General features: G+C 38.8%; 1 protein-coding gene across 1 annotated transcript in view; it reads left to right on the forward strand.

Annotated features, from left to right (window-relative positions):
* Window positions 1-27525, forward strand: part of LOC126466546 (signal recognition particle 14 kDa protein) — a 52247-nt gene extending 24722 nt beyond the window's left edge. Inside the window, exon 4 of the mRNA XM_050096394.1 lies at window positions 27293-27525. Within this exon, the coding sequence (XP_049952351.1) occupies window positions 27293-27409 (117 nt within the window). The 3' untranslated portion in view covers window positions 27410-27525. The remainder of the gene's footprint in view (window positions 1-27292) is intronic.
* Window positions 27526-27983: the final 458 nt, after the last annotated feature.

Genomic DNA, 27983 nt, shown 5'->3' on the forward strand with positions numbered 1-27983 from the left:
GTAGTTCTAAGTTCTAGGGGACTGATGACCATAGATGTTAAGTCCCATAGTGCTCACAGCCATTTGAACCATTTAGAACTACTTTCAAATTAGGAAGGACTTAGTAACGATAATCCTGACAAACTGAAGCCGTGTTTTGATTGATCTCGGTCCCTGACTTCAGCCGTCGCACGGACGCCAAAATGGAAAATATTGAAATAAACGATATCGGAATTGAAAAACAACAGCTATCACTTAGTAGCGGAAAAGCATCCGGACCAGACGAGATACCCTTAAGATTCTACAGTGATTATGCTAAAGAACTTGCCCCGTTTCTATCAGCAATTTATCGTAGATCGCTGGAAGAACGTAAAGTACCTAGCGACTGGAAGAAAGCGCAGGTCGTTCCCATTTTCAAGAAGGGTCATAAATCAGATGCGAATAATTATAGGCCTATTTCGCTTACGTCAATCTGTTGTAGAATAATGGAACATGTTTTGTGTTCTCGTATTATGACGTTCTTAGATAATACAAATCTCCTTCATCATAACCAACATGGATTCCGCAAACAGAGATCATGTGAAACTCAGCTCGCCCTATTTGCCCAAGAAATTCACAGTGCCGTAGACACTGGCGAGCAGATTGATGCCGTATTCCTGGACTTCAGGAAGGCATTTGATACGGTTCCGCACTTACGTTTAGTGAAAAAAATACGAGCTTACGGAATATCGGACCAGGTTTGTGATTGGATTCAGGATTTCCTAGAAGAAAGAACACAACATGTCATTCTTAACAGTTCAAAATCTGCAGATGTAGAGGTAATTTCAGGAGTACCGCAGGGAAGCGTGATAGGACCTTTATTGTTTACAATATACATAAATGACTTAGTTGACAACATCGGTAGCTCCGTGAGGCTATTTGCAGATGACACGGTTGTCTACAAGAAAGTAGCAACATCAGAAGACTCGTACGTACTCCAGGAGGACCTGCAGAGGATTAATGCATGGTGCGACAGCTGGCAGCTTTCCCTAAACGTAGATAAATGTAATATAATGCGCATACATAGGGGCAGAAATCCATTCCAGTACGATTATGCCATAGGTGGTAAATCATTGGAAGCGGTAACGACCGTAAAATACTTAGGAGTTACTATCCGGAGCGATCTGAAGTGGAATGATCACATAAAACAAATAGTGGGAAAAGCAGGCGCCAGGTTGAGATTCATAGGAAGAATTCTAAGAAAATGTGACTCATCGACGAAAGAAGTAGCTTACAAAACGCTTGTTCGTCCGATTCTTGAGTATTGCTCATCAGTATGGGACCCTTACCAGGTTGGATTAATAGAAGAGATAGACATGATCCAGCGAAAAGCAGCGCGATTCGTCATGGGGACATTTAGTCAGCGCGAGAGCGTTACGGAGATGCTGAACAAGCTCCAGTGGCGGACACTTCAAGAAAGGCGTTACGCAATACGGAGAGGTTTATTATCGAAATTATGAGAGAGCACATTCCGGGAAGAGATGGGCAACATATTACTACCCCCCACATATATCTCGCGTAATGATCACAACGAAAAGATCCGAGAAATTAGAGCAAATACGGAGACTTACAAGCAGTCGTTCTTTCCACGCACAATTCGTGAATGGAACAGGGAAGGGGGGATCAGATAGTGGTACAATAAGTACCCTCCGCCACACACCGTAAGGTGGCTCGCGGAGTATAGATGTAGAAGTAGAAAATCACTTTTTAAAAATTAGCCGTAACTTTTACATTTTCGTGATTGATTTTTAAGTCACTTTTTATCTTCCAATAACACCTTCTGTTATTAAAGCACAAAATATTTGGCCTACACAGTAAGTAATCTTTAATAGCAGTCACAAGTAACTAACTTAACTACACACACACACACACACACCAGGACACTCCACTGTGACAGTGAGTATTGTTGTAACAATTGGCACGAGTACATAGTTAAATGCTGTAAAGTGTTATCTATCCCAAGTCTGTAGGTCCAGTTGTTCTAAGAACTGCCATTCCCTGTTCTTGGTCCCATTTATGATAACTTCACAGCTCTGTAATTCAGAAATGAAGAGTCGACATAGATCAGTAAAATTTCATATTTTGCTAAGTGTATACCAACAGTACACCTGTGCCAAATTTTAAGAAAATCTGAGGCAGTGAAGTGAAAAATGATCTTTTTCTGTGTTGATCTGACATGGAATGACCCTAAATGAAGATACCCCTCCCCCACTCTTGTAGAATAACAAAAAGAGATTTAGGCTAATTACAGCATGCACAGTAGTGATTGATCACTTTCGTCATGCTTCATACAGGAATGGAATAGGAAAAGGTACTGGGAAGATGCACACTCAGTGGTTTGCAGGGTATGGGTATACATGCAGAATTCTCCTCTAATAAGGCCTACTAGGAAGCTGAAGGGACAGAAACATAAAATTATGTGGACAGTGGTTCCTAAGATCAAGGGACTTCTTTGGATCTGAGAATGTCATATTAATCATAAAAATACGTCTACTGATCTTAGAAATGCTGTAGAAGAAAATTGAGTTACCTCAGTGGTAAAGTCTAAAACTGTGCTAAGGAGCAAACGTTGCTAAATGAAACAGTAAAGATGGCTTTCTTGGCTCACAGTGGGAGAAATGTATTAACAGTTCTGGCCAATACTTTTGAAATAATAAACAGTTAACTTACTTTTTCTGTTTGCTTGCTTTCATTTGACTGCCCTTATATATTCAATTTTGGCATTGTCTTTTGTGGACAAAATAGGAGTTTCCCTGCTGTTCACAAACATTCAGCTGGAAAAAAATGTTGGCTCTCATGCAAAGTTACCTGCGGATACATTGCTACAGGAACTGTAAGTCATAAGCAGTTCATTTGAAAATACTGGACTCAAACTGTGATCCCGATGCTTTCTTTGTGAATGGGAAAGAAATTCCCGAATTACTTGATATGTCTGCCAGTTTTTAATTGAGTGTATTAACATAATGTCTCATAAACTACATGTTACAATTTACTCTTAATTTGAAATACTTTGTTACTTTGATTTGCTAACATTAGTGGCCAGATTTGTCTACTTCGCTGATAATGTGATGATGAAATATGTAAGTTTTGCCAGATGTTGTCTGCTTTGGACAATCATCTCTTACCTGCTTGCAATAGTAATCTGAGAGATCAGTGCTTCAGAAATTTTGTCATCAGCTTTACTTCTGCAAGTGTTATTCTCACACAGTCATTACATATTGGTGTAATGATGTATTAGCAGTAGATAAGAGTTAAGTGGTCATAATCTGTCTAACAAATTGTTACTGGCAACATTAAGGAAAGTAACTGTGCAAGACACAGTGCACTTTTTCCTTTTTTTTTTTTCTTTTTTTTCTTTGGCGGGGGGGAAGAAATAACGTTTTGAGAGCAGATGGCAGTCTCGATGTGCTATTGGATTGGTAAGGCACACAGGAATTACTATTCACTGCTTATTTGCTGCTTACTGATAAGCCTATAACTGTATACAAGGTGTACATAAAATGTGGGAACACTTTCAATTATTTACTGCACAAGAACTAGACATTGTACAGATGTCATACATATTGCATTTTGAAGAGAAACTCTGAAAGCTTTTTTTACAAACATTCAATATGTGAACCATGAGTGACCCGGGAGACGTCAATACAGTAATCGAATTCTTGCTGTACCCGTCCCAGCATGGCGTCATCGACTGTGGCAGTCACTGCCTGTATTCTCTCACGGAGCTGTGCTACATCACATTGTCGAGGCGGTACATGACACCAGATCTTTAATGTGTCCCCACAGAAAAAAGCCACACGGATTGAGATCTGGTGATTGGGGAGGCCATTTTGAAACAGCTGTCCCCTTCTGTAGCACAGCCGATTCATCGATGTGGCAGCTCCGTGTTCAGGTACCCACAAACTTCATGATGAAAATAGGGTGGATCCCCATCCTGCTGAAAAATGCCTGGAGAGTCCGATTGCATTTGAGGCATCAGCCATTGCTGCACACTTGTTTTTGTTGAACTCCAAAACACAGAAAGCTCACTCCGCACCTGAACTCGTGATGTTTGCGACTAGCGCTGACTATCGACAAATGACCAAACTATGTTGTGGTGTATACATGAAAATAAACTTTCAGGGTTTCTCTTTAAAATGACATATTTATGATATCTGTACAATGTTCGGTTCTTGTGCAATAAATAAATAATTGAAAGTGTTTTCGGACTTTATGTACACCTTGTATAGTGTTCAGTTAGAAGGTAAGGTGTTACGTGACATATCAGTGTTGATGACTTACAAGCACGTACTCATACTACAGCTCAGGAGTATTTTGTTGTGGGATGTGAATATGAATTGACTAAATCTTTCCAGAATGCTGTCGTAATGTTTGTTACACGTGCACCACCTTTTCAAATTGCCAATTGTTTTCATTTACTAACACAAATGTTAAATATTTGTTCTTTTGTGTCATGGTGAGTGCCAGAGTTTTTCAAGTTTGTGGAATGTGTTTTATTTCCACCCTGGCCTTTTTTTTATCAACTGAAATTTAATTTGGAAGAAATGTGCAAGTTTTGCCAGAGTTTGGCTGTTGTGGCCAAACATCTCTTACCTGCTTGCAATAACAATCTGAGAGTGCATTTTTACAGAAGTTGCGAGCCATCTGCTCTACTTCAACTATGTTCTCTCAAACAGTTAACATTCTTGCTACACATTATGTGAATATTGAGAGCTAATAAAGGGTCTCCATAATTTCTTGATTATTTGATCAACCATAATTGCAGTAAATTTATACAAACAAAATTCCTTGAACCTTGACCAGTTGAACTTCGTTACAAAGGTTCATCATCACTGAGGCAAAAAAGGGGCTTGGAAGCAACTGGTTTTAAGTTATTCATAAACTTTTAATTGCTCAGTGGAGTCACTGACTTTTCAGACATCTACTTATTTCTCATTTCTGAAATTCTGGTACTAACCATATGCCTGATGCTGTGCTGCAGTAATGATCACTGCGTGTAGGGAACATCACAATGTGTCGCAATTTGAAATGTGCAGACCTCCATGGTTCTCACATTTGTTGGCTGGTACTTAGCAGACGGTTGCCTTTTTTTTATTGTTTGTAGATCAGGAAGGTAGTTGCAAATGGTAAGGATTTGTTTTGCTGTTGGGAACACTGATTGGAAGCTTTGTAGTGTTACCCTATTTACCTGTGCTAAAATGCCTCCAGTAGCTGCACCTCTGCCATATCTGGCTGAAAAGTGATTGTCATTAGTAGTCTATTGTAAATAATGTGGTCAACACCAGTTTTACAGTCCAGAACACTTTAATTGCACTTCGACTACTGTTTATTTTCAGCTCGAGTATCATCTATCATAATTTATGCACAGATAAATGGTTAATCCCTTACTACACTCTGTTGATGTTCTATTAATACAGTTGTTGAAGTGCAGTAACTTAACATAGACGTATTAGTTCAGTGAATCGTTAACACATTCACTAAATAAAGCTTACAAATCTCTGTCCTTGAAATCTAATGGGCAACTCATTACAAAAATTATGTACACAGTAAGTATAATTTGGAAATAATGATTCACAGTCCAATACTGTTGTCACAGTTTTCACATTATTCAAGATTTACATAATTCATGAGATTAATTACAAGTTCACAGACAATCACTGAAATACAGTCACTGTATAAACTCTTGAAAACAGAATTTGGGCAGAACTGCACCTTTTACGACATATGATTTGTGCTAGCTTATCTGCGTACATTGGCTGTAATTTTGAGCACAGATCTTCTGTACTTCTGTTAGTTACAATTCCAGATTTCTATTATAGAATAACTGAATGGTGGAATAGACTTGTTAGACTGAAAACTTTTATCTAAAACAATAATTTCTATTAAATCACACTGGTTAGTTTGCCAAAATATGGGGTTCTATTTCAGTAACAATATTTTAGTCAACAGTGTTAATTACTCTGATGTGCCGTACCTGTGTGTTATGTCTCAGGCATTGAAGCAGTTCAATGGCATGGTGCAGTATTTGTTACCGGGAGGTTGTCAACACACAAGCATTATGGAGAAGCTTTGCAAACTCAAATGGGTATCCTTGGAGGGAAGATAATGTTCTTTTCATGATAAAATTTAGAGAATGGCATTTGAAGCTGAATGCAGGATGATTCTACTGCTGCCAATATACATTTTGTGTAAGGATCAGAAAGACTAGGGCTTATACAGAGGCTTATAGACAGCCATTTTCCCCTTGCGCTATTTGTGAGTGCAACAGGAAAGGAAATGACTATTATTGGTTCAAGATACCCTTTGGCATGGATTGTGGACTATGTATGCAGATGCAAATGTAAATGTACATAAATACCAGGTAAGTGAGGATTAGCAATTACTGTCAGAAGAAACAATAGACAAGAATATGGAATTGGTAATACATATGATCAGGATCAATGTGTCTTATTCTTTGGACATCTAATCAGAACAACAGAAAACAGAATGGGTAGAGAATAATACAAAACTGTGGGATAGTAAGAATAACATTAAATGGATTGCAGAAATTGAGGCAGTTGGAAGAGAACTCCATATTACAGTAGATGACCTAGAAAACAAAACAGACAATACCAAAATACAGCAAGAGGGAGTTGGGGATGGGATACCAGAAGACTGAAGACATATTGAACAGGCACAAGAGCAAAGAAACCTATGTAGTAACACATTATAATAATTCATTGTATAACTATTGTACTATAGAATAACAACAACTCCTTGTATTAATAATTGTACAGTGACCTAGAGTGGTCCATTGAAGGCCATATTGCAAATTTTGGTATCACTTTTTTTATAATCTTGGCAAGTTCTTTGAAATCAAATACTGTAACCCACAGTATCTCTACTGTATGTGAAAATGGTTTTTTTTTTGGTCGCCACCAGGGTTCATGTAATCCTTTGTCAAAATATCTATTTAATTTTAAATGTTCTCAATGAGAAATGCATCAAAATGCACATTGGTTATGATGGAATTTACATTTGTGGGCAGGTCGTCAGAGTATTTTATATTTTTCTGTTATAGACTACTAACATAAGTCTGTACTTCCCTTGAAATCATGTTGAGCTGACATTTTTGCACTTAAGTACACATGCGATAAGAGAGATGTGAACTGATATCTGTTGCTGCACCTGCTCTGCCAGGTATATAACTGGCAGGATCAGGACTGGATTTAGCAGACTGAATGTACCAAACATAGATAGAACAGAGATGATGTATCCTTAGCTTCTCCATTACAGGAATGTGGTTATTAATGTAAGCTGTGAACCATGTTATCAAACTATACATGCAGTGGTATGTGAAGCCATTGAACGATATTGTGGAAAATATTGCTACCAACAATTAAGCATGTGAACTTATGATGGAGTCTTCAAGTTAGCTTTTTATGTGTGATTATGTATCGTGTACGAAGCTTGATTATTCATTTTGATAGAAGAAAAGTAACTAATACTCATTTGTCTCCTACATTATCTAGTGCCAAAGTTATTTTCAGTCTTTCAGCTCAAATGAACAGATCATTTTCTTCTCTCCTCGCTTCTTATTTTTAAAGACACATGGACATTTCAGGCTCATTTCGAATTACTGTCCATTTAAATTTCCTAATGCTGGTGTTACAGACATCAATGTTTGTCCACTACACGAGTTATAAGTTTCAGACTTCTCAAAACTGACTGGATGTGTTGTCAAATGAAAGAAAGATGTAAATTTAGATACTGATATGAATATGCAAGTTTTGACAGGTGCCATCAGTGTAGCCAAATCTCTCATACCAGTTTGCACTATTAACCTAAAAGAGCATTGTTTCTGTAGTTGTGAGTAATCATTGGTTCTGCTTGGTACCCTTATACAGTCAATATTACACATAATTATTACAGTGTGAAGGACTGGAAGCGTATAAGAAAGGTTCCATGATTACTTGATTTTCTGTCATTGTTTAATTGAGCTTACTGTGTCATGGATTACATATCACAATCTGCACTTTGTGTCACGCCGTTGTTCTGACTTACTTACACTAATGTTACAGAGTGTTTAAGTTTGTGTCATTTGTCTGTAATGAGATTAGACAGGAAGCAATATGCAAGTTTGGTTACATGATATCTCTTGTGGCCAAATATCTCTTACCCGCTTCCAGTAGTAAGTTACGTTTTTACAGAGGTAGTGTTGTCAGGTTTAACTGGTTCATTGATTGCTTCTGGCAGCAGTGAAGGGACTAACCGTTCAAGCTGTGGGATCCTTAGGATGGAGGAGGAGCATAGTTGTGAGCAAGTCATGGTTCAAGAGCATCTGTGTGTACTGCAGGTTCTGTAAGGAGTAGACCAACACCTATTCACTATTCTTTTATTACGCAGTACAAAACTAATAAACTTACTTAATATTTGTGTGCGTGCGTGCGTGCGTGCGCGCGCGCGCGCGCGATCTCCCTTCCCTCAGTGTTCGTGGAATATTTATGCTAGTAACCAGCATGACAAAATATTTTTAGTGGCGGAAACTGTCGTAATACTGTCATAAATGTTGTGGGTGAGAGTTTTCAGAACTTCCAGTGTCTCTTGTACAGTTTTAATTTACTCTAATAAATACAGTAATGCTTCTTCAGGAAAAGGAGCGTTTCAGGATCAATATCTTCCTTTTGCACAGACTGTAGTAGCCAATTGCATTAGTGAAGTTGAGCACCAGTACTTGAATTATTCAGTTGGTACACTGTTGTTAGTTGCACAACTCTGTGAGCAGATGCTACTGACACCATAGTCTGAAGTGACGATTAGTTATTTTCCAAAACTACTCCCAACTTGTCTACTCTACTGCTTATATAGTAGCATCCTTTGGAATGCTCAAATGTTTGCATTTGCTGACACTGTGTTACAGTTTTGTCCTGGTCAGGAAAAAGTGGCAGACTCATCACAATTTGTAGTATTTGTTTTCTTTCTGCCTCTGTGTTTGCATCAAGAAAATTAAATGTGTAATTTAGATGCTGAAAGGAATACACAAGTTTGTGCCAGATGTTGGCTTTTCTCATGCTCAAACATCTCTTTATCTACTTGCAGTAACAACCAGTTCAAATGGTTCAAATGGCTCTGAGCACTATGGGACTCAACTGCTGAGGTTATTAGTCCTCTAGAACTTAGAACTACTTAAACCTAACTAACCTAAGGACATCACAAACATCCATGCCCGAGGCAGGATTCGAACCTGCGACCGTAGCGGTCTTGCGGTTCCAGACTGCAGCGCCTTTAACCGCACGGCCACTTCGGCCGGCTAACAACCAGTGAGTGCATTGTTACAGAAGTTGTGAGCCATCTGTTACACTCTGTCTGGTTGTAGAGAGGTGTATTAGCAAGTGAGCATTCTGCTTCAATAAATGTAAATACATAGATTATCAAACACCAGTCTTTTTCTTGGTTGCAACCAAAAACTACTGAGTAGTACACACGTTTTACAATCATAGTGTTGTCATTGGTGGGGACTTTATAATGATCCAACAATCAATAGGGGTAGTTACAATTTTGTATGTGGTAGTGAGACAAGGCACCCTGTAAAAAACTAGTCATATGCCTTCTCTGAAGAATACTTTGATTATATAGTTTGGAAGCCCACTTGTGCAGGAAGTGTATTGGATGTTATGGCAACAAAAAGAACTGTCGTTTTCGAAGATGTCCATGTTGAAAGTGGTATCAGTCACCATGGGTCAGTTGTAGCAGCAATCATTGCTCAGGTACAAAGGGCAACTAAAGCAGTAAAGTAGACAAAAAGGCAATATGTATTATTTATTGCTGCAACTCAACATCTCCGCTATATGGTGAGTGCAATTTTCCTTTTCGTAATATTGTTACATTCCATCCTGGATTTTCCATTGTTTGAAGAACTAATCATTTAGGTCTGGACAGGACCATGGATCCAATGGTGGCTCAATTTTAAACAAGTAATTAACAAGTAATTAATTGATGGATACGTAACTAGAAAAACAGTTCAAGTTGGGAGGCACCTCCTGTGTTATATAGTTGCTGTAAACAAACTTCAAAAGAAACATTGACTACATCATAACAGGTGTAAAGCAAAACATATGGCTATAGATAGATGTTGAATGAAAGTTGTTTATCTGTGAAGAGGGCAACATTTTAAGCATTCAGTGACTATTACAGCTGAATATTATCAAAACATTTCTCTCAAAATCCAGGAAATTTTGGTCATATGTAAAAGTTTTTAGTGGCACCAAAGTTAGTTTCCAGATACTCATTGATAAGGCAAGGACTGAAACTGAAGGTAACAAGGGGAGTATAGCCCCAATTTAATTTTCACATCACCACAGAGATAAGCAGATGTTAAGTGTCAGCAGCATTGAGGAACACCGGAAATTGCTATAATTGAAAAAAGCTCAAGTCCCAATTGAATCTCCATCAGATTCTGTACTGAATATGTGGTTAAATTAGCTCCTCTTTTCACCTCAGTATACCATAGATCCTTCAAACAAAAAACTGTGCGCAGTTTCATATAACTACAATATCAATGAGTCGTAACTGGGATTAGTGAACACAAGGTCATTGTAGCGAGGCTCAAAACCATATCAACCAAAACCACTAAACAGCAGATAAAAATTCGGCTGATGCCTTCCTAAGAGAGAGTCTCCATTCCTTCCAAGCTAATTATGTAAGTGTAGACCAGATATGGCTCAAATTCAAAGATACAGTATCGACAGCAATAGATAGATTCATACCACATAAGTTAATAAGAGACGGGACTGATACACCATGGTACACAAAACACGTTAGAACACTGTTGCAGAAGCAACGAAAAAAGCATGCCAAATTCAGAAGAAGGCAAAATCCCCAAGACTGGCTAAGTTTCACAGAAGCTCAAAATTTAGTGCGGACGTCAATGCGAGATGCTTTTAATAGTTTTCACAATGTAATATTGTCTCAGAATATGGTAGAAAACCCGAAGAGATTCTATTCGTATGTAAAGTACACCAGTGGCAAAAAACAGTCAATACAGTAACTGCGTGATAGCGATGGAAATGTTACCGATGACGGTGCCACTAAAGCAGAGTTACTAAATACAGTTTTCCGTAATTCCTTCATGAAAGAAGACGAAGTAAATATTCCAGAATTCGAAACCAGAACAGCTGTTAGCATGAGTGACATAAAAGTAGATATCTTAGGTGTTGCGAAACAACTCAAATTACTGAAGAAAGGAAAGTCTTCCGGTCCAGATAGTATACCAGTCAGGTTCCTTTCAGAGTATGCAGACACAATAGCACCTTTCTTAGCAATCATATACTACTGCTCTCTTGACGGAAGGTCTGTTCCTAAAGACTGGAAAGTAGCACAGGTCACACCAATATTCAAGAAAGGAGATAGGAGTAACCCATTGAATTACAGACCCATATCACTGACCTCAATTTGCAGTAAGATTTTGGAGCATATACTGTACTCGAACATTATGAATCACCTTGAAGAAAATGACTTATTGATACATAACCAACACGGATTCAGAAAATATCGTTCTTGTGAAACACAACTAGCTCTTTATTCCCATGAAGTAATGAGTGCTGTCGACATGGGATCTGGGATCGATTCCATATTCCTAGATTTTCAGAAGGCTTTTGATACCGTTCTTCGCAAGCGACTATTAATCAAATTGCGTGCATATTTAGTATCGTCTCAGTTGTGTGACTGGATTCATTATTTCCTCTCAGAGAGATCACAGTAACCGAGCGAGGTGGCGCAGTGGTTAGACACTGGACTCGCATTCGGGAGGACGACGGTTCAATCCCGCGTCCGGCCAGCCTGATTTAGGCTTTCCATGATTTCCCTAAATCGCTCCAGACAAATGCTGGGATGATTCCTTTCAAAGGGCACAGCCAACTTCCTTCCCTAATCCAATGAGACCGATGACCTCGCTGTCTGGTCTCCTTCCCCAAAAACAACCAACAACCAACCAGATCACAGTACATAGTGATAGACGGTAAATCGTCGAGTAGAACAGAAGTGATATCTGGTGTTCCGCAAGGTAGTGTCATAGGCCCTTTGCTGTTCCTGATTTATATAAATGATCTAGGTGATAATCTGAGCAGCCCTCTTAGATTGTTTGCAGATGACACTGTAATTCACCGTCTAGTAAAATCATCAGACAATCAATTCCAATTACAAAATGATCTAGAGAGAATTTCTGTATGGTGCGAAAAGTGGCAATTAGCACTAAACAAAGAAAAGCGCGACGTCATCCACATGGGTACTAAAAGAAATCCCATAAATTTTGGGCATACGATAAATTGAACAAATCTAAGGGCTGTCAATTCAACTAACTACGTAGGAATTACAAATACGAGCAACTTAAATTGGAAAGACTACATAGATAATATTGTGGGGAAAACAAAAACTGTACTTTGTTGGCAGAACACTTAGAAGATGTGACAAACCCATTAAAGAGACAGCCTACATTACACTTGTCCGTCCTCTGCTGGAATATTGCTGCGCGGTATGGGATCCTTACCAGGTAGGTTTGATGGAGGACAACGAAAAAGTGCAAAGAAGGGCAGCTTGTTTCGTGTTATTGTGCAACAGGGGTGAGAGTATCACTGATATGATATGCGGGTTGGGGTGGCAGTCACTGAAACAAAGGCGGTTTTCTTTGCAGCGAGATCTATTTATGAAATTTAAATCACCAACTTTCTCTTCGGAATGTTTAAATATTTTGTTGACACCCACTAGGCAGAAATGATCATAATAATAAAATAAGAGAAATCAGAGCTCGAACGGAAAGATGTAGGTGTTCCTTTTTCCCACGCGCCATTTGAGAGTGGAATGGTAGAGAAGTAGTATAAAAATGGTTCGATGAACCCTCTGCTAGGCACTTAAGTGTGAATTGCAGAGTAACCATGTAGATGTAGGTGGTCAACCCATACAAATACCAGTGTGTAATAACTTGTAGATTTGTGAAATGAAAGGATCACATAAGCCCAAGAGCAGTTGGCAGACTTCATTTCAGTGGTAGAATACCAGAGAAATGCAGTCAGTGTACAAAACAGATTTAGCCCTAGATAAAAAAAAAAAAAAAAAAAAAAAAAAAAACAAACACACACACACACACACACACACACACACATTGCCTGGTGGCGAGGGGGGAAATCACCTAGTTGAAAATTTTTGTACAGTGCTAGGAGGGAGTGCTATGAACAATATGTGTGTGATTGTGTGTTCATTACAAAATTAAACTGCATTAAATTTCATACAAAAACATCCTCTTCATTTATTCTTCAAGATTAATAGTTTTCAAGTTGCAGGGGATAGAAAAATTACAGATTATTAAAAATATTATTTCAATGTTATAAAATAAATGTTAATCTTTAAATGAAATGGATTAAAACAAATATTAAATGTTTGTACCACTTCTAAATGCATTAGAGTCATGTCGGGATAAATTATGTTCTGGGGGTGTAACGGGGTGGAAAGGGGGAGATGTGTGTGGCAGAAGAGCAAGAGGAGGTAGGTTCTCAGATTGTGTTCATGCACTTCCTTCATTCACAGGTCTGCAAACTGAAGAGCAAGAAGGGGATTTCTCATTCTGTCTACCCCACTATCTCACAAGAAGCAACTTCAGAGTGTTTCACAAAGTTATACTCATACTCCCCAGTACCCCTTATGAACCACTGGTGATGCAGCATGCAGACATGCCCAGAGAGAGTTTATTTTCCACAACATACGAGGGCTATCCACAAAGTACATTACGTTTTGAAATTAAAAATAAAGAAACTATTGTAAAAAAATTTTATTATATACAGATGAAAGCCACACTTAAATAATACTTTTTTACATAGTTGCCATTTAAATTAAGGCACTTATCGTAGCAATAGACGAGCTTGGAAGTTCCTTCGTCGTAAAATTCGGCCGCCTGCGCCTCCAACCACGTGGCGACTGTCTTTTGGGACAGAAAAGGTGTGATTTTTGTGGATTTCCTGGAAAGAGGCACTACAATAAACTCTCAAAGGTATTGCCAAACTCTGCACAACCTCAGAAGAGCAATACAAAACAAGTGCAGGGGAAAATTGGGCTCAAAGATCTTGCTGATTCACGACAACGCCCGGGCCCACACGGCAAATGCCACTCGTGAAGTTCTCGGATCTTTTAAGTGGGAGTTGTTTCCTCATCAGCCGTACAGTCCCGACCTGGCACCGAGCGACTTCCACTTAATTCCCAGCAATGAAGAAGTGGTTGGCTATGCAGCGTTTTGATGATGGTGCACAACTTCAAGAAGAGGTAACCACATGGTTGAAGGCACAGGCGGCCGAATTTTACGACAAAGGAATTTCCAAGCTCATCCATTGCTACGATAAGTGCCTTAATTTAAATGACAACTATGTAGAAAAGTAGTATTTAAGTGTGGCTTTCATCTGTATATAATAAAAAAAATTTCCAATACTTTATTTATTTTTAGTTCCAAAACGTAATGTACTTTGTGGATAGCCCTCGTACACTATCACTACATGGAATGCAACTACGAGATACTAACAACACAAACACCAGAAACACAAAGGACAGAATCTTACCTGAATCTCTGCTCACTATTCCACACAGTTAGAGGGGAAATTTATTCTTAGTCATCCTATAGTGCCTCTGTATTGTTCTTCCGGGAAAGGCATTTCCCCAACACCAGCGCTGCTCGCTTTTCAGTTTACAGGTAAACTATACTGCCCCAGCATTTCCTGTTCAATTCTCTTATGTTAGTAGAGAAAATAACTTTAGTGAGCTTTTCTGTGGAGTGGAGTTATTTACAGTTAATTAAGTGAGTGCTTATCTGCAGTTGTTGAGTGAGCTGTTACGTAATAAAGCTCAGCTGCTGGGGCTGTCAGCTGTGTGCCGCCATGAGGAGCTTGTACCAACTGCAACATGCTATCAATATCTATTCGACAATGCCAATTTCATTGTCTCCACTGTCTGGAATACTTTTCACCATCTGAGGGGTATGAAATGCATCATACCAGACTCAGCTCACCCAACATCTGAAGGGGCTAAAGACTTAAATTGTCCCCCTCTGCAACAGAAATAGGTCACCCAAGTGTTACTGAACTTCAGACATTTCAGCATAAGTCAAACAGTGCATTGCAGCAATTACTGTTTTAAATTTGAATGTTTCATCGAACATATTCACATCCATATTGGAAGATATACTAGTTGCTGAAAGGAAAAGATTTATACAGTCTTCCAGTAACAAAATTAATGGTGAGAAATGTGCAGTAACTTTCTGGTTATTCATCAATTCACTACCAAGTGACTACAACACAGTTGTATGGCTTTACAACGTGCTACAAACAATAGACAGCTGCAAGGTGCCATGTTTACCAATCAAATCCTCTTCCCACCACCACTACACATGTCACTGAGAACATTGTACTTACAAGTTAAACACTTTTCAGTCATTGTTTACAGGAACATTTTTTACACAAAAGCTCACTTAACAACTGCAAATAACTTCTCATTTAATAAACTGAAAATAACTCCGCTATATAAACAATGATCCATGAAGTTATTTTGTCTGCATGCATAAAAGAACTGAACAGGAAATATAAGAGAGGTATGGTTTGTCTACAAATTCTAAATCTAGCAATGTTCATGTTGAGGTAATTTGCCTTTACCAGAAGAACACTACACCAGCTGTACAGAATGACTAAAAATAAATTTCACCTGTCGCAGAGTAGAACAGTGTGCAGAGATTTGTGCAGATTCTGTCCACATTGTTTTCTTGCATTAGTGTTATTAACGACTCAGATCAGCATGCCATGTAGTTTTAATTCAATGTGTAGAAAATATAGACCCCTCCGGGTATACCTGCGCATTGTATTGCCAGTGATGAAGAAGGAGGAGGGCCAGTATAACTTTGTGAAACACCCTGTAGGTGCTTCTTGTGAAGTAGGGGGAATCGCCTGCTCGATCTTTAGTTGCAGATCTGTGTAAGAGGGAAGTACTAGAGGTTGAAAATACCACTTCAGTTGTATGAGTGCAGAACTTCCTGTTCTCTACTCATAGGTAGCGCACCGCACCTAGTACACGTCCACTGCGGTGCTCGGGGTCCACAGCACAGTTGCGACACTTGAGGATGGGCTTATGAGAGCCCAAAACTGGCATGATAATAAAAGAAATTTAAAAGTGAAGCGGTATTTTCAACCTCTGGTATAATGCTTAGTTGCGGATGTTCTTCCAACAGGATTGTTTGTAAAAGGGAAGTGCATGAATATATATGTGCTTCTGCCCATATGTCCTCCTCCTTGATCCCCCTCCACCATGTTACACCAACAGAACAAAATTTGTTGCTTAATACACCTCTGATGCACTTATTTATGCTACACACATTTAGTATTTGTTTTAATCCCACTTCACTGAAAGATAAATGTTAATTTTATAGCATTAAAACAATATGTTTAATAATCTGAATTTTCCATCTTCTGCAATGCAGAAACAATTAGTTTCCAAGGAAAAATGAATAATACTTTTTTTTTTTTTTAATATGAAACTAAATGTGGTTTAATTAGTGTAGACATGCTGAAAGAGAAAATTGAGTTACTTCAGTAGTAAAATTTAAAATTATTGTAAGGAGCAAAGTTGCTAAGTAAAGCTGTTGCTCCCCAATTTGATTCAGTACTCTTCAGTAGTTATTCAATCTACCCATAAAATTGTCAGCATTCTTCAGTTACACCACACGTCTTGTTTGTACTGTTTATTCCCATGCTTTGATTCCGATTAAGATTACATTCCTAAGTGTATTTCCAAAAGAAACATCACAGAACTTCTCAACAAATTCAGTTTTTGTTTCTTCTAGTAGTTTTCCACTTTACTGGTTTCTCCCCCGTGATCTTTATCATCCTCTGCATTGTTACAACTCATGACAGTCTTACACATACTTGTTGGTTTGGGAGGGAACCAATGTGTATCAGTACTATTAGTTACGAAAACCATTCATCGGTGGGTGAAGGTATAGAGTAACTGCTTACATTCTATTAAAATAGTCTGAAGGTATCCAGTTATAGTGTGTGTGTGTGTGTGTGTGTGTGTGTGTGTGTGTGTGTGTGTGTGTGTGTGTAAGAATTGTTCCTCTCTTTGTGATGCACCGTGCATTTGTTGTATTGTCTCCTGTTAAAGTTGATTGCGTGCATCTAATACATTCCTACTCAGTAAACAAAACTTTGATGAATGATGCTCTTCTTCTATGAATTTCATGTAATTTTTCCATTAATCATGTGTAGTAAGAGTAATGGGCGGAACAGTAATCAAGACTGACTGAGAGATATAGACATATTTTTCTGAATGGTGTCCCTCATTGATGAACTATATTTGGAATCATTCTCCCTATGAAGATCAACTTAGGCTCTACTTTCTTGACAGTTATGCTGCCTAAATATATTATTTTTGTGAATGAGTGACTAAAGATTTGTTTCATGTATTGTAGTTCTACAAAGCTGCTCATCATGCCTTTTCATGTGTGTTACATATTAAGTTTATGTGTATTAAGCACTCTATTATGCAATACTCAGCTGTATCAGTATATTTCATTAGAGAGACAATTGATTTCAGTCTACGATCAGACCATCATTGGGTCCAGAGACACCCCCGCTATGGACCCAATGATTGTCCGTTACTAGACCTAAATTCGTACTCTCTAATAAAATGTACTGCTAAATCTGTATAACACCATCTTCATAAAATATTTGTTTATATAATTTAAATATTGTATCACTGGATATACTGCCAATTAGGTGAAAGTGTTCCTGCATTGCAAGAAAATTTCCCACTGATTGCAGTTATTTGTAAATTAAAACATCATCTATGAGCAGCCTGATAAAGATGTTGGCAGTATCTTCAAAGTTATTTATAAATACCATAAATGGTAAAAATATTTTGGCACTGTCTCTCCCTTGTGAACAATGTATAAAATTTGTATTTTCCCTGCTATTCGCAAGCATTCAAACAGGAAGGCACAGACTTTGGCAGATGTTGGCTATCACTGCCTGCAATCTGATACACTAATTATCTGCAGCTACATTGCTACAGGAACTATAAGTCACAAGTTGTTTGTTTGAAAATATTGCACTCAAACTGTGAATGTGATGCTTTCTCTAGTGTGACACTATGAACAGGAAGAGCATTCTCAGATTGCTTTATTTGGTGGCCATTTTTAAATTGAATCTTTTAGGATAATGTCTCATAAACTACATGTTATATCTATTGTAATTCAAAATGTTTTGTTATTTTGATTTACTAACATTAATGACCAATTTTGTCTGCATTGCTGATAATGAGATGATGAAATATGCAAGTTTTGCCAGATGTCGTCTGCTTTGGACAATCATCTCTTACCTGCTTGCAATAGTAATCTGTGAGATCAAGTGCTTCAGAAATTTTGTCATCAGCTTTACTTCTGCAAGTGTTATTCTCACACAGTCATTACACATTGAGTGTAATGATGTATTACCAGTACATAAAGGAGATCAGTGATTATAATCTGTCTAACTAATCACTACTGCCCCAACACTGAAGAAAGTAACTGTGTGGGGCATAGTGCACTTGTGATTTTTTTCATTTTTATTTACTTATATATTTTGGAGGGGATGGGGTAAGTTCGGGGGAAGAAATAATGTTTTGAGAGCAGATGGCAGCCTTGGTGTGCTATTGTTTTGGTAAGGCAAACAAGAATTACTATTCACTACTTATTTACTACCTACTGATAAGCCTATGACTGTATATAGTGTTCAGTTGGAAGGTTAGGTGTTACATGACAAATCGGTGTTGACGACGTACAAGCAGGTACTCATACTAGAGCTCAGGTGCATTTTGTCGTGGGATGTGAATATGCGTCAACTGAATCTTTCCAGAATGCTGTTGTAATGTTTGTTATACATGCTTTTCAGATTGACAGTTGTTTTTTCATTTACGAACAAAAGTGTTATAGTCCGTGAGACGGGTGATTGGTACTGACAGTTCCGGCGGGCAGACGGCGCTGTTGCCGAACGTTGCTCCCAGCACGCGGCGCCCTGTCTGCTACACGCATTCTCTAGCAGCAGAAATAATAGCGAGACAAAATACAAGTCTTATTGGTACGCGTGAATTTATTTAAAGTTGATGCTTGAAATATATTAACTCGAAAACTGATAAGAGCTATTTAGTACAAGTATCTAAGATGCTGAAACATAATAAAGTTATTTGTTAAACTTCACAACTGAAATGAAAACTATTTTCGCAAGTTGTTGAACATTAGCAGTTTTGGTTTCCATTGTTAAGTATTAGCATTATTAATTTGTTCTACTACAAGCTACAGAATAATTGGTCAGTGTATTAAGAGTTATAATCTGAAGAAAGTACTCACAATATGATGATCTGGTTGTAGATCGATAGCAAACTCCCTCCTTACATTCCTGAATACGTTGTAGTTACTGTAATGGAAAAACACCACTCACATCACTGTCAGAATCTGATTTGACATTGTCTTCCTCAGCACTACTCGAACTATCACTGCTCTCTCCCAGATGTATAATTAAATTTTCGATGCATTCTTCCACAACCCCTTCGGTTTTGGCCGCCTCTCTGATGGCACTTTCAGTGCTGTTTACAATTTTAGCCCACGTCTCGCTTGTCACTTTATTGATAGCTGCTGGAAGGAGAGTTTCCACTTCAGAGTTCTTGAATTTTTTATTGTTTGCAGCAATGTAATTTTTTATTTGTGCCCACACTCCTTCAATTGCTTTGAAGTGACAGTGGTATGGAGGAAGCCGAACGATTTCATGCCCGTGCCTTTTAGCAATCTCGTCAATTACATATGTTGGAAATTGGGGTTTCTTTTGTGCCACAATTTCTAGCAGTTCCGCCTTCCTTAAATCTTCTCTGAAATCTACTTTTCGCCGTTTCAACCACTGAATGATATCGTCTTTTTTTGTTGCCAAGGTTGGTGCCTTATCGTGAACAACGGAATGATAAGGCGCATTGTCCATAACAATCACTGATGGACATGTCAGATTCGTCATAAGCGATGTCTCGAACCATTCTTGAAATACTACACTGTTCATTTGTTCATGGTAATCTCCCGTCTTTTTTGACCGAAGCATTTTCAAGCAGTTTGGCACAAAACCTTTCGATGTTCCTGCATGTAAGACAATAATACGCCCTCCTTTGCCAACAGGCACTGCCATTGTCCCCTCGGGCGTTCCATCATCCAGCCTCTATGTAAAGAATGGCTGGCATTGACCCAAGTTTGATCTAACCACACTATACTTTTGAATTCCACACCCATGATCCTGCGCAGAAATCTGCACAGCCATGCAACTACATCTGTCCTTTCCATTAATATTTTGCGTCCGTTAAACAGTGAATAGCTGAAGCCTATGTCTTTCAACACTGTACGCAATGAAAATTTGCTCCCTTTAAAAATATCATCTTTCTGAAGCGACACCTGTAATTTAGATAGAGTGGGATGTTCCCTTCTCTTATAATAGCTGTATATATGACGACGAATAGCGCCTTTCTGAAAATCGTCCAAAGCTGTCACCTGCTTATTTCTCGGTCGCTTCTTTCCTGGTGTGTGCAGCTACGTTGTGCCACTCTCGTCACAATCTACACTATACTGTTCTTTCCCTATCTTTACAACAGTGTTCTTACTTATTTTCAACGCTGCTGCAGTTCTCTTCACAACCTGAACAACAGGAATTAAGGGCCCACCTTTGTCCTTTTCTTTCTCAAAGTAATCCCTCACAGAGCACACGAATTCACGGGTCTGGGTGTGTAGCACACTTTTCTTCCTCCGTTTCACTTCTTGTGTTGGGCTGGTACTACCCGCCGCACTAGACATTGTTTACAACGAAACATAATCAAAGAAACACTAAAAACAACAAAAACGAAATAAACTGCGAATTCAACTTCAGACAAACGCCGAACGATCGCACCGCATGCACGCGAGACACTGGTAAGTTTCATAAGCGCGCGCGACCGGGTTTCAGAGCGGCAACGTGGCCCTTGCTACCCGCTCAAAGTCAGGCCGTCATTGGCTGCCTGCCTGTGGTCGCTAGGCAATGGAAAGACGCTACCGAGCTGTCAATACCAAAGACTCGTCTCCCAGACTATAGGTGGTTTTATGTTTTTTTGTCCCCCCCCTCCATCATGCTGAATGCCAGAGTTTTCAAAGTTTGTAGACTGTGTTTTCTTTTTACCTTGCCTTTTTTAATCAACTGAAATTTAATTTTGGATACTGAAAAAAATATGCCAGATTTTGGCTGTTGTGGCCCAACACCTCTTACCTGCTTGCAATAAAAATCTGAGAGTGCATTTTTACAGGAGATTAGTCATTTGCTTTACTTTGAGAATGTTATTCTCAAACACATGTAATGTGAATATTGTGAGCTAAGAACTTTTTATTCATTTTTTAAATCTCTGAGTAATTGATTAGCCTTAATGGCATTGAAATTTATACAGAACAAAATACCTTCAACTTTGACAGGTTGACTTTGTAACACAGGTTTTTCATCACAGAAAACAATCTCGGAGGAAACTCCTGGGTTGCAATAAGGTCCCTGCACGTTGGAAACAGCAATACTCCAGAATAGGGCGTACAAGCGTGGTGTAAGCAGTCTTGTTTAGTAGACGTGTTGCACCTTCTAAGTGTAGTGCCAATGAATCGCAGTCTTGGGTTTGCTCTACCCACAATATTATCTATGTGATCATTCCAGTTTAGGTTATTTGTAATTGTAATCCCCAAGTATTTAGCTGAATTTACAGCCTTCAGATTTGTGTGACTTACCGCGTAATCTAAATTTAGCTGATTTCTTTTAGTACTCATGTGAATACTTCACACTTTTATTTATTCAGGGTCAATTGCCGCTTTTCACACCTTACAGATATCTTATCTAAATCATTTTACAAGTTGTTTTGATCATTTGATGACTTTACAAGACGATAAATGACAGCATCATCTGCAAACAATCTAAGACGGCTACTCAGATTGTCTCCTATGTCGTTAATATAGATCGGGAACAATAAAGGGCCTATAACACTTCCTTGGGGAACGCCGGATATTACTTCTGTTTTACTCGATGACTTTCCATCTATTACTACAAACTGTGACCTTCCTGACAGGAAATCATGAATCCAGACGATACTCCGTGGGCACACAGTTTGGTTAGAAGACACTTCTGAGGAACGGTGTCGAAAGCCTTCTGGAAATCTAAAAATATGGAATCAATTTGACATCCCCTGTCGATTGCACTTATTACTTCATGAGTACAAAGAGCTAGTTGTGTTTCACAAGAATGATATTTTCTGAATCCATGCTGACTGTGTGTCAATAAATCATTTTCTTTGAGGTACTTCATAATGCTCGAATACAGTATATGTTCCAAAACCCTACTGCAAATCGACATTAGGGATATAGGCCTGTAATTCAGTGGATTACTCCTACTTCCCCTTTTGGGTGTTGGTATGACTTGAGCAATTTTCCAGTCTTTAAGTACGGATCTTTCTGTGAGCGAGTGGTTGTATATAATTGCTAAATATGGAGCTATTTTATCAGCATACTCTGAGAGGAACCTGACTAGTATACAATCTGGACTGGAGGCCTTGCATTTAAGTGATTTAAGCTGCTTCGTTACTCCAAGGATATCTACTTCTATGTTTCTCATCTTGGCAGTTGTTCTTGATTGGAATTCAGGAATATTTACTTAGTCTTCTTTGGTGAAGGAGTTTCGGAAAACCGTGTTTAATAACTCTGTGATCAGTGACTTCACCATTGTTATCACGCAGTGAAGGTATTGATTGCGTCTTGCCACTGGTGTGCGTTATGTTTGACCGGAATCTCTTTGGGTTTTCTGCCAGATTTTGAGACAGAATTTTGTTGTGGAGATTATTAAAAGCATCTCGCATTGAAGTACGTGCTATATTTCGAACATCTGTAAAACTTTGACAGTCTTGGGGATTTTGCGCTCTTTTGAATTTGGCATGATGTTTTGTTGCTTCTGCAACAACGATCTGATCCGTTTTGTGTACCACGGGGGATCAGTACCATCACTTATTAATATATGCGGTATATATATCTGAATTGCTGTCGATACTATCTCTTTGAAAACATTCCACAACTTTTCTACACTTACATGATCAGATCGGAAGGAGTGAAGACTGTCTCTTAAAAAGGTGTTAAGAGCATTTTTATCAGCTTTTTTAAATAGATATACTTTGTGTTTCTTTTTGATGGTTGCAGGTGTTACGATATTCAGCCTAGCAGCAACTGCCTAGTGGTCGCTAATCCCTGTATTTGTCACAATACTCGCTATTTGTCCAGGATTATTTGTTGCTAAAAGGCTAAGTATGCTTTCGCAACCATTTACGCTTCGAGTGGGCTCATGAACTAATTGTTCAAAATAATTTTCTGAGAAAGCATCCAGTACAATTTCAGATGATGCTTTATGCCTGCCGCCGGCTTTAAACATATAATTTTTCCACCATATTGAGGGTAGATTGAAGTCGCCACCGACTATATTTGTATCAGCAGGGTACTTATTTGAAATGACTCAAGTTTTCGTTGAACTGTTCAGCAACTATATCTTCTGAGTCGGGGGGTCGGTAAAACGATTCTATTAATAGTTTAGTCCGATTTTCAGGTATAACCTCTACCCGTACTATTTCACACGAACTATCTACTTCAATTTTGCTACAAGGCAAACTATCTATGACAGCAATAAATACTCCACCACCAACTGTATTTAGTCTATCCTTTCTGAACACTGTTAGATCATTTGGAAAAATTTCGGCTGAACTTATTTCCGGCTTTAGCCAGCTCTCTGTACCTACAACTATTTGAGCTTCAGTGCTTTCTCTTAGGGCTTGGAGCTCTGGTTCTTTCCCAACACAGCTACGACAATTTACAACTACAATACCAATCGTTTCTACAACTACCTTATCGTGTTTTACCTGATCACTTTTAGACGGACGCCCCTTCTGTGGTTCCCTGAGAAATTCTAACCTAAAAAACTGCCCGCTACCCATGTAAACGCCTCCTGCGTGTAGTAGAACCCTGACCTATTAAGCGGAACCTGGAAACCCACCACCCGATCGCGCAAGTCAAGGAATCTGCAGCCTACACGGTCACAGAACCGCCTGAGCCTCTGATTCAGACCCTCCACTCGGCTCTGCACCAAAGGACCATAGTCGGCTCTATCGACTATGCTGCAGATGGTGAGCTCTGCCTTAATCTCGGAAGAAAGACTGGCAGTTTTTACCATTTCCGCTAGCTGTCCGAAACCAGACAGAATCTGCTCCCATACAAAGTGACACACGTCATTGGTATCGCCATGAGCCACCACCTGCAGTTGGCTGCACCCTGTACTCTTCATGGCATCCGGAAGCACCCTTTCAACATCAGGAATGGCTCCCCCCCAGAATGCACACGGAGTGCACACTGGCTTCCTTCCCCTCCTTGGCAGCCATGTTCCTAATGGGCCCCATTACGCGCCTAACGTTGGAGCTTCCAGCTGCCAGCAAATCCACCCTCTGTGAATGCCCAGACCTTGCGGGCCGAGAAGTGTCCTCTGGAACAGGGTGGATGATTGCATCTGGCTCAGAGACATCGTCAGCCACAGATAATGCCCGAAACCTGTTTGTCAAACGAACTGGGGAGGCCCTACGATCGGCCCCTCGGAAAGTTTTTCGCTGCCTGCCAGACTTTGGAATGATCTCCCACTTGACAACGGATGAGGGATCATCCTCAGCGCAGGCAGCACCTGGGGTGATCACAGCAGTAGACCGATCGGGGGACACATAGGATGTGCTCGATGTCCCTTGCATCCCCGCGCTCGATCCCCCACAGTGATGCCCCTTGGCAGCAGCCTCAAGCTGTGTGACGGAAGCCAACACAGTCTGTAGCTGTGAGCGAAGGGTCGCCAAATCGGCTCGCATTTGTACACAACAATCACAGTTCCTATCCATTACTGCTATCGCTCCTGTTTTAAGCCCTTAAAAATATGCAACAAACGAATGGTGTACTCGCTTTATTAGTAGCAGGAACTAGTGGTGCGCTCTCGATGACGGTCTAACATATATGTATGGCACCTCCATACGCAAATATTTTTATGAGCCATCTAGAAGAAACCTTTTCTGAACATCAATACCTTAAACCGCTTGTCTGAATCAGATTCTTTAATAACATCATCATGATGTGACATATGGCCTTCACTCTTTTCTCTGGACCCACAATACCTATTCCCAAATCTATCACATGGTCCTTATGATGTTGAGCTGCCTTCATGGGAACTGATCTCAATTTCTGTGGCTCTCCATAAAATATTCTCATAATACAATTGTGCCAACAATCAAACAGTACCTGTGCTTTGACAGCTATCAATTGTTTCTTGTCAGAATTCCCTTCTCTGCAGCTTTGGTAACTATGGATGCTATCTGCTGTAGCAAGCAGGTTAAGTTTACTAGAGCCAGTTAGTGTTTCCTCAACTTGACCTACATGGCTGTTCTACCATAAATCCATTGAGTGTTTTATATTTGTTGCATTTCAGTGATTGATTGAGAAAGGTTTATTAAAGTAAGATTAGATGTTTTTAACTTTTTGTTACTGTTGTTTATATTCATAGTCATTTGGTGTGTGTCCTATGTAGGTCTCATTTTGTAAATGTTTTCTTTGTATGGGAAATCCGTTTGTACAAATGCATGCGTGTGAAAAACTGGAAAGCTGTGAGTGTTATCTGTCAAATAATTCCTGTGTACAAGTGAGTAGCATAGTTCTGTGACTTGTTACTCAGGGTAGGCTTATTTAAGTTTTGTTTCTGACAATGAGGTCCTTGCATTTAGAACAAAATACTGGGTTCTATCAACATAAGAGTTCTTTGGACCAGTTGCATACCTGACATATTTTGTTAACATGTAGATCTGTGTTGGAGTTAGCAGTATAAAACTGAACTGAAGGCTTTCCAAAAATGGGGAAAGACAAATCAATGTATACTCCAGCCTACAGGACTGAATGAATGAATGAAAAGAGTGAACTGTTTTTTGATTGTAGAATGTGTTGATTTCTATAATGTAGTCATTCAGTCTTCAAGAGAAGCATTGTCTGCTAGTGTTATAAATGTTTCAGTACTTTGCAAAATATTAATGAGAGTAATGTAATTTTTGGTGCTGTACCTGTGTTGAAAATTTTCTGAAAAACTGAAATGTTGGACACTTTTTATGGGCAAAGGGATTTAATGATTCTAATACTTTGCTTCGTTGGAAAGAGGAGAAAGGTCATTACTAGAATTGACTGTGAAGAAATCAAATTCTATAACTAAAAATCTTATCCACTTACTACATAAAGAAGGCGTTGAGTTTGACAGGAACAGTGAAAAGACTGTTAAACATTGAAGGTTACACACACACACACACACACACACACACACACACAAATTCACACAAACACAGCTTGCACATACATAGCTGCTGTCTCCGGCCACTAGAGACCAGTACTCTCTCTCTCTCTCTCTCTCTCTCTCTCTCTCTCTCTCTCTCTCTCTCTCTCTCTCTCTCTCTCTTTCTGTGTGCGTATTTCAGAAGTGGGATTTTTTTGTCTGAAAGCTTAAATGTGTGGCACTATGTTCATTGTGCCTCTCTGCATCTCAGTGCCTCCTGAATGTGATGAGTAGCAATCTATCATTTTCATATGTTATTATTACATCCAGGGCTTTCCATTGTTTAAATACTGTATTGGCAATTTTACCACTTGCACTTGGACCAAATTATTTGTGAATTATAACCTGACTTTACAGCTTCAGTTTCAGTGAAACTGGAACTGCACAGTGGTAAATCAAAATCAGGATGCAATTCTTCACATGAGCGTTCCACTTTAAACAACGTCTGACCATAACTGATTATTTGTGAGATGTTTTGCTGTTGCTGTATTGGCATATTGAATTGATGTAGCAACATTATGTCATGGCTGCAAATTGAATATTCCCACCTGAAAATGACTATCCCCTTGGTATAACATTATGCATGAATAATACTGATACAACTTACGCACAGAACATTGTATACCTGGATTTATTGTAGATTTCTGTACCTTGTTCATGGGACATAAAATTTATTTTTAATATTAATAGCTGATATTTCAGAAAAATCTGTTAATTTTTTGCTTAGTCTTGGAGTGAGAAAATTGAAATCATAATCTATTGCATGTATGAGGAAAGAGGCGTTCCATATTATTTACATATATTTGATTGCATATTTCTGTTTTCAGATTCATCCTAAGGATGTCAACAAGTTTCAGCAAGCCTATTGCAACCTACTGAGGGGAAATTTGGATGGACTGAAGAAACTTAAGAAAACGAAAACTAAAGCAAAAGCTACTCAATAATGTTGATGTATTTGTATATAACTGATATATTGTGTTATTTAAGAGTCTAATTTATGTTTTCTATGAGATGTTCCTGATGTGTTAGTCTCTGAATGAAAAAGAAATTTTTTGTGGAACTGGTTTTTTACATTTTATTTAAGAGAATGGGTACTTGACTATAATATGTTGTTAGCACATTGCCTTAGCAGTGAGTAAAATCCACTTCCTTGAATATATCTTGTTGGAACATGACTTTATTCTAGAGAAAAGTATAAAATATAACAGCACAAAAAGAGATCATTAAAATGGATCAGACAATTGATATGTACAACTTATCTGGGCCTATAGTTTTAAGTTTGTAATTGCTATGGCAAAACAGGGACAAACAGTTAGTGATTGTAGTTCAGCGGACCTCTATCTTATTACTGAGTAAAAATGTGATTCTATTTATTTCAGTTACATTGATAGTGTTGTATGCTAGCTAGTTTGAAAAGGGGTTGTTACTTTTTTGGCTGTTATATAAATATGATGTGAGGAACACCACAAAAATGTACAAATGCCTTAATTCCTACAGTTGATGTTACAAGTGTCATTA

This window comes from Schistocerca serialis, chromosome 1 (genome assembly GCF_023864345.2).
Source record: "Schistocerca serialis cubense isolate TAMUIC-IGC-003099 chromosome 1, iqSchSeri2.2, whole genome shotgun sequence".
Lineage (NCBI taxonomy): Eukaryota > Metazoa > Arthropoda > Insecta > Orthoptera > Acrididae > Schistocerca > Schistocerca serialis.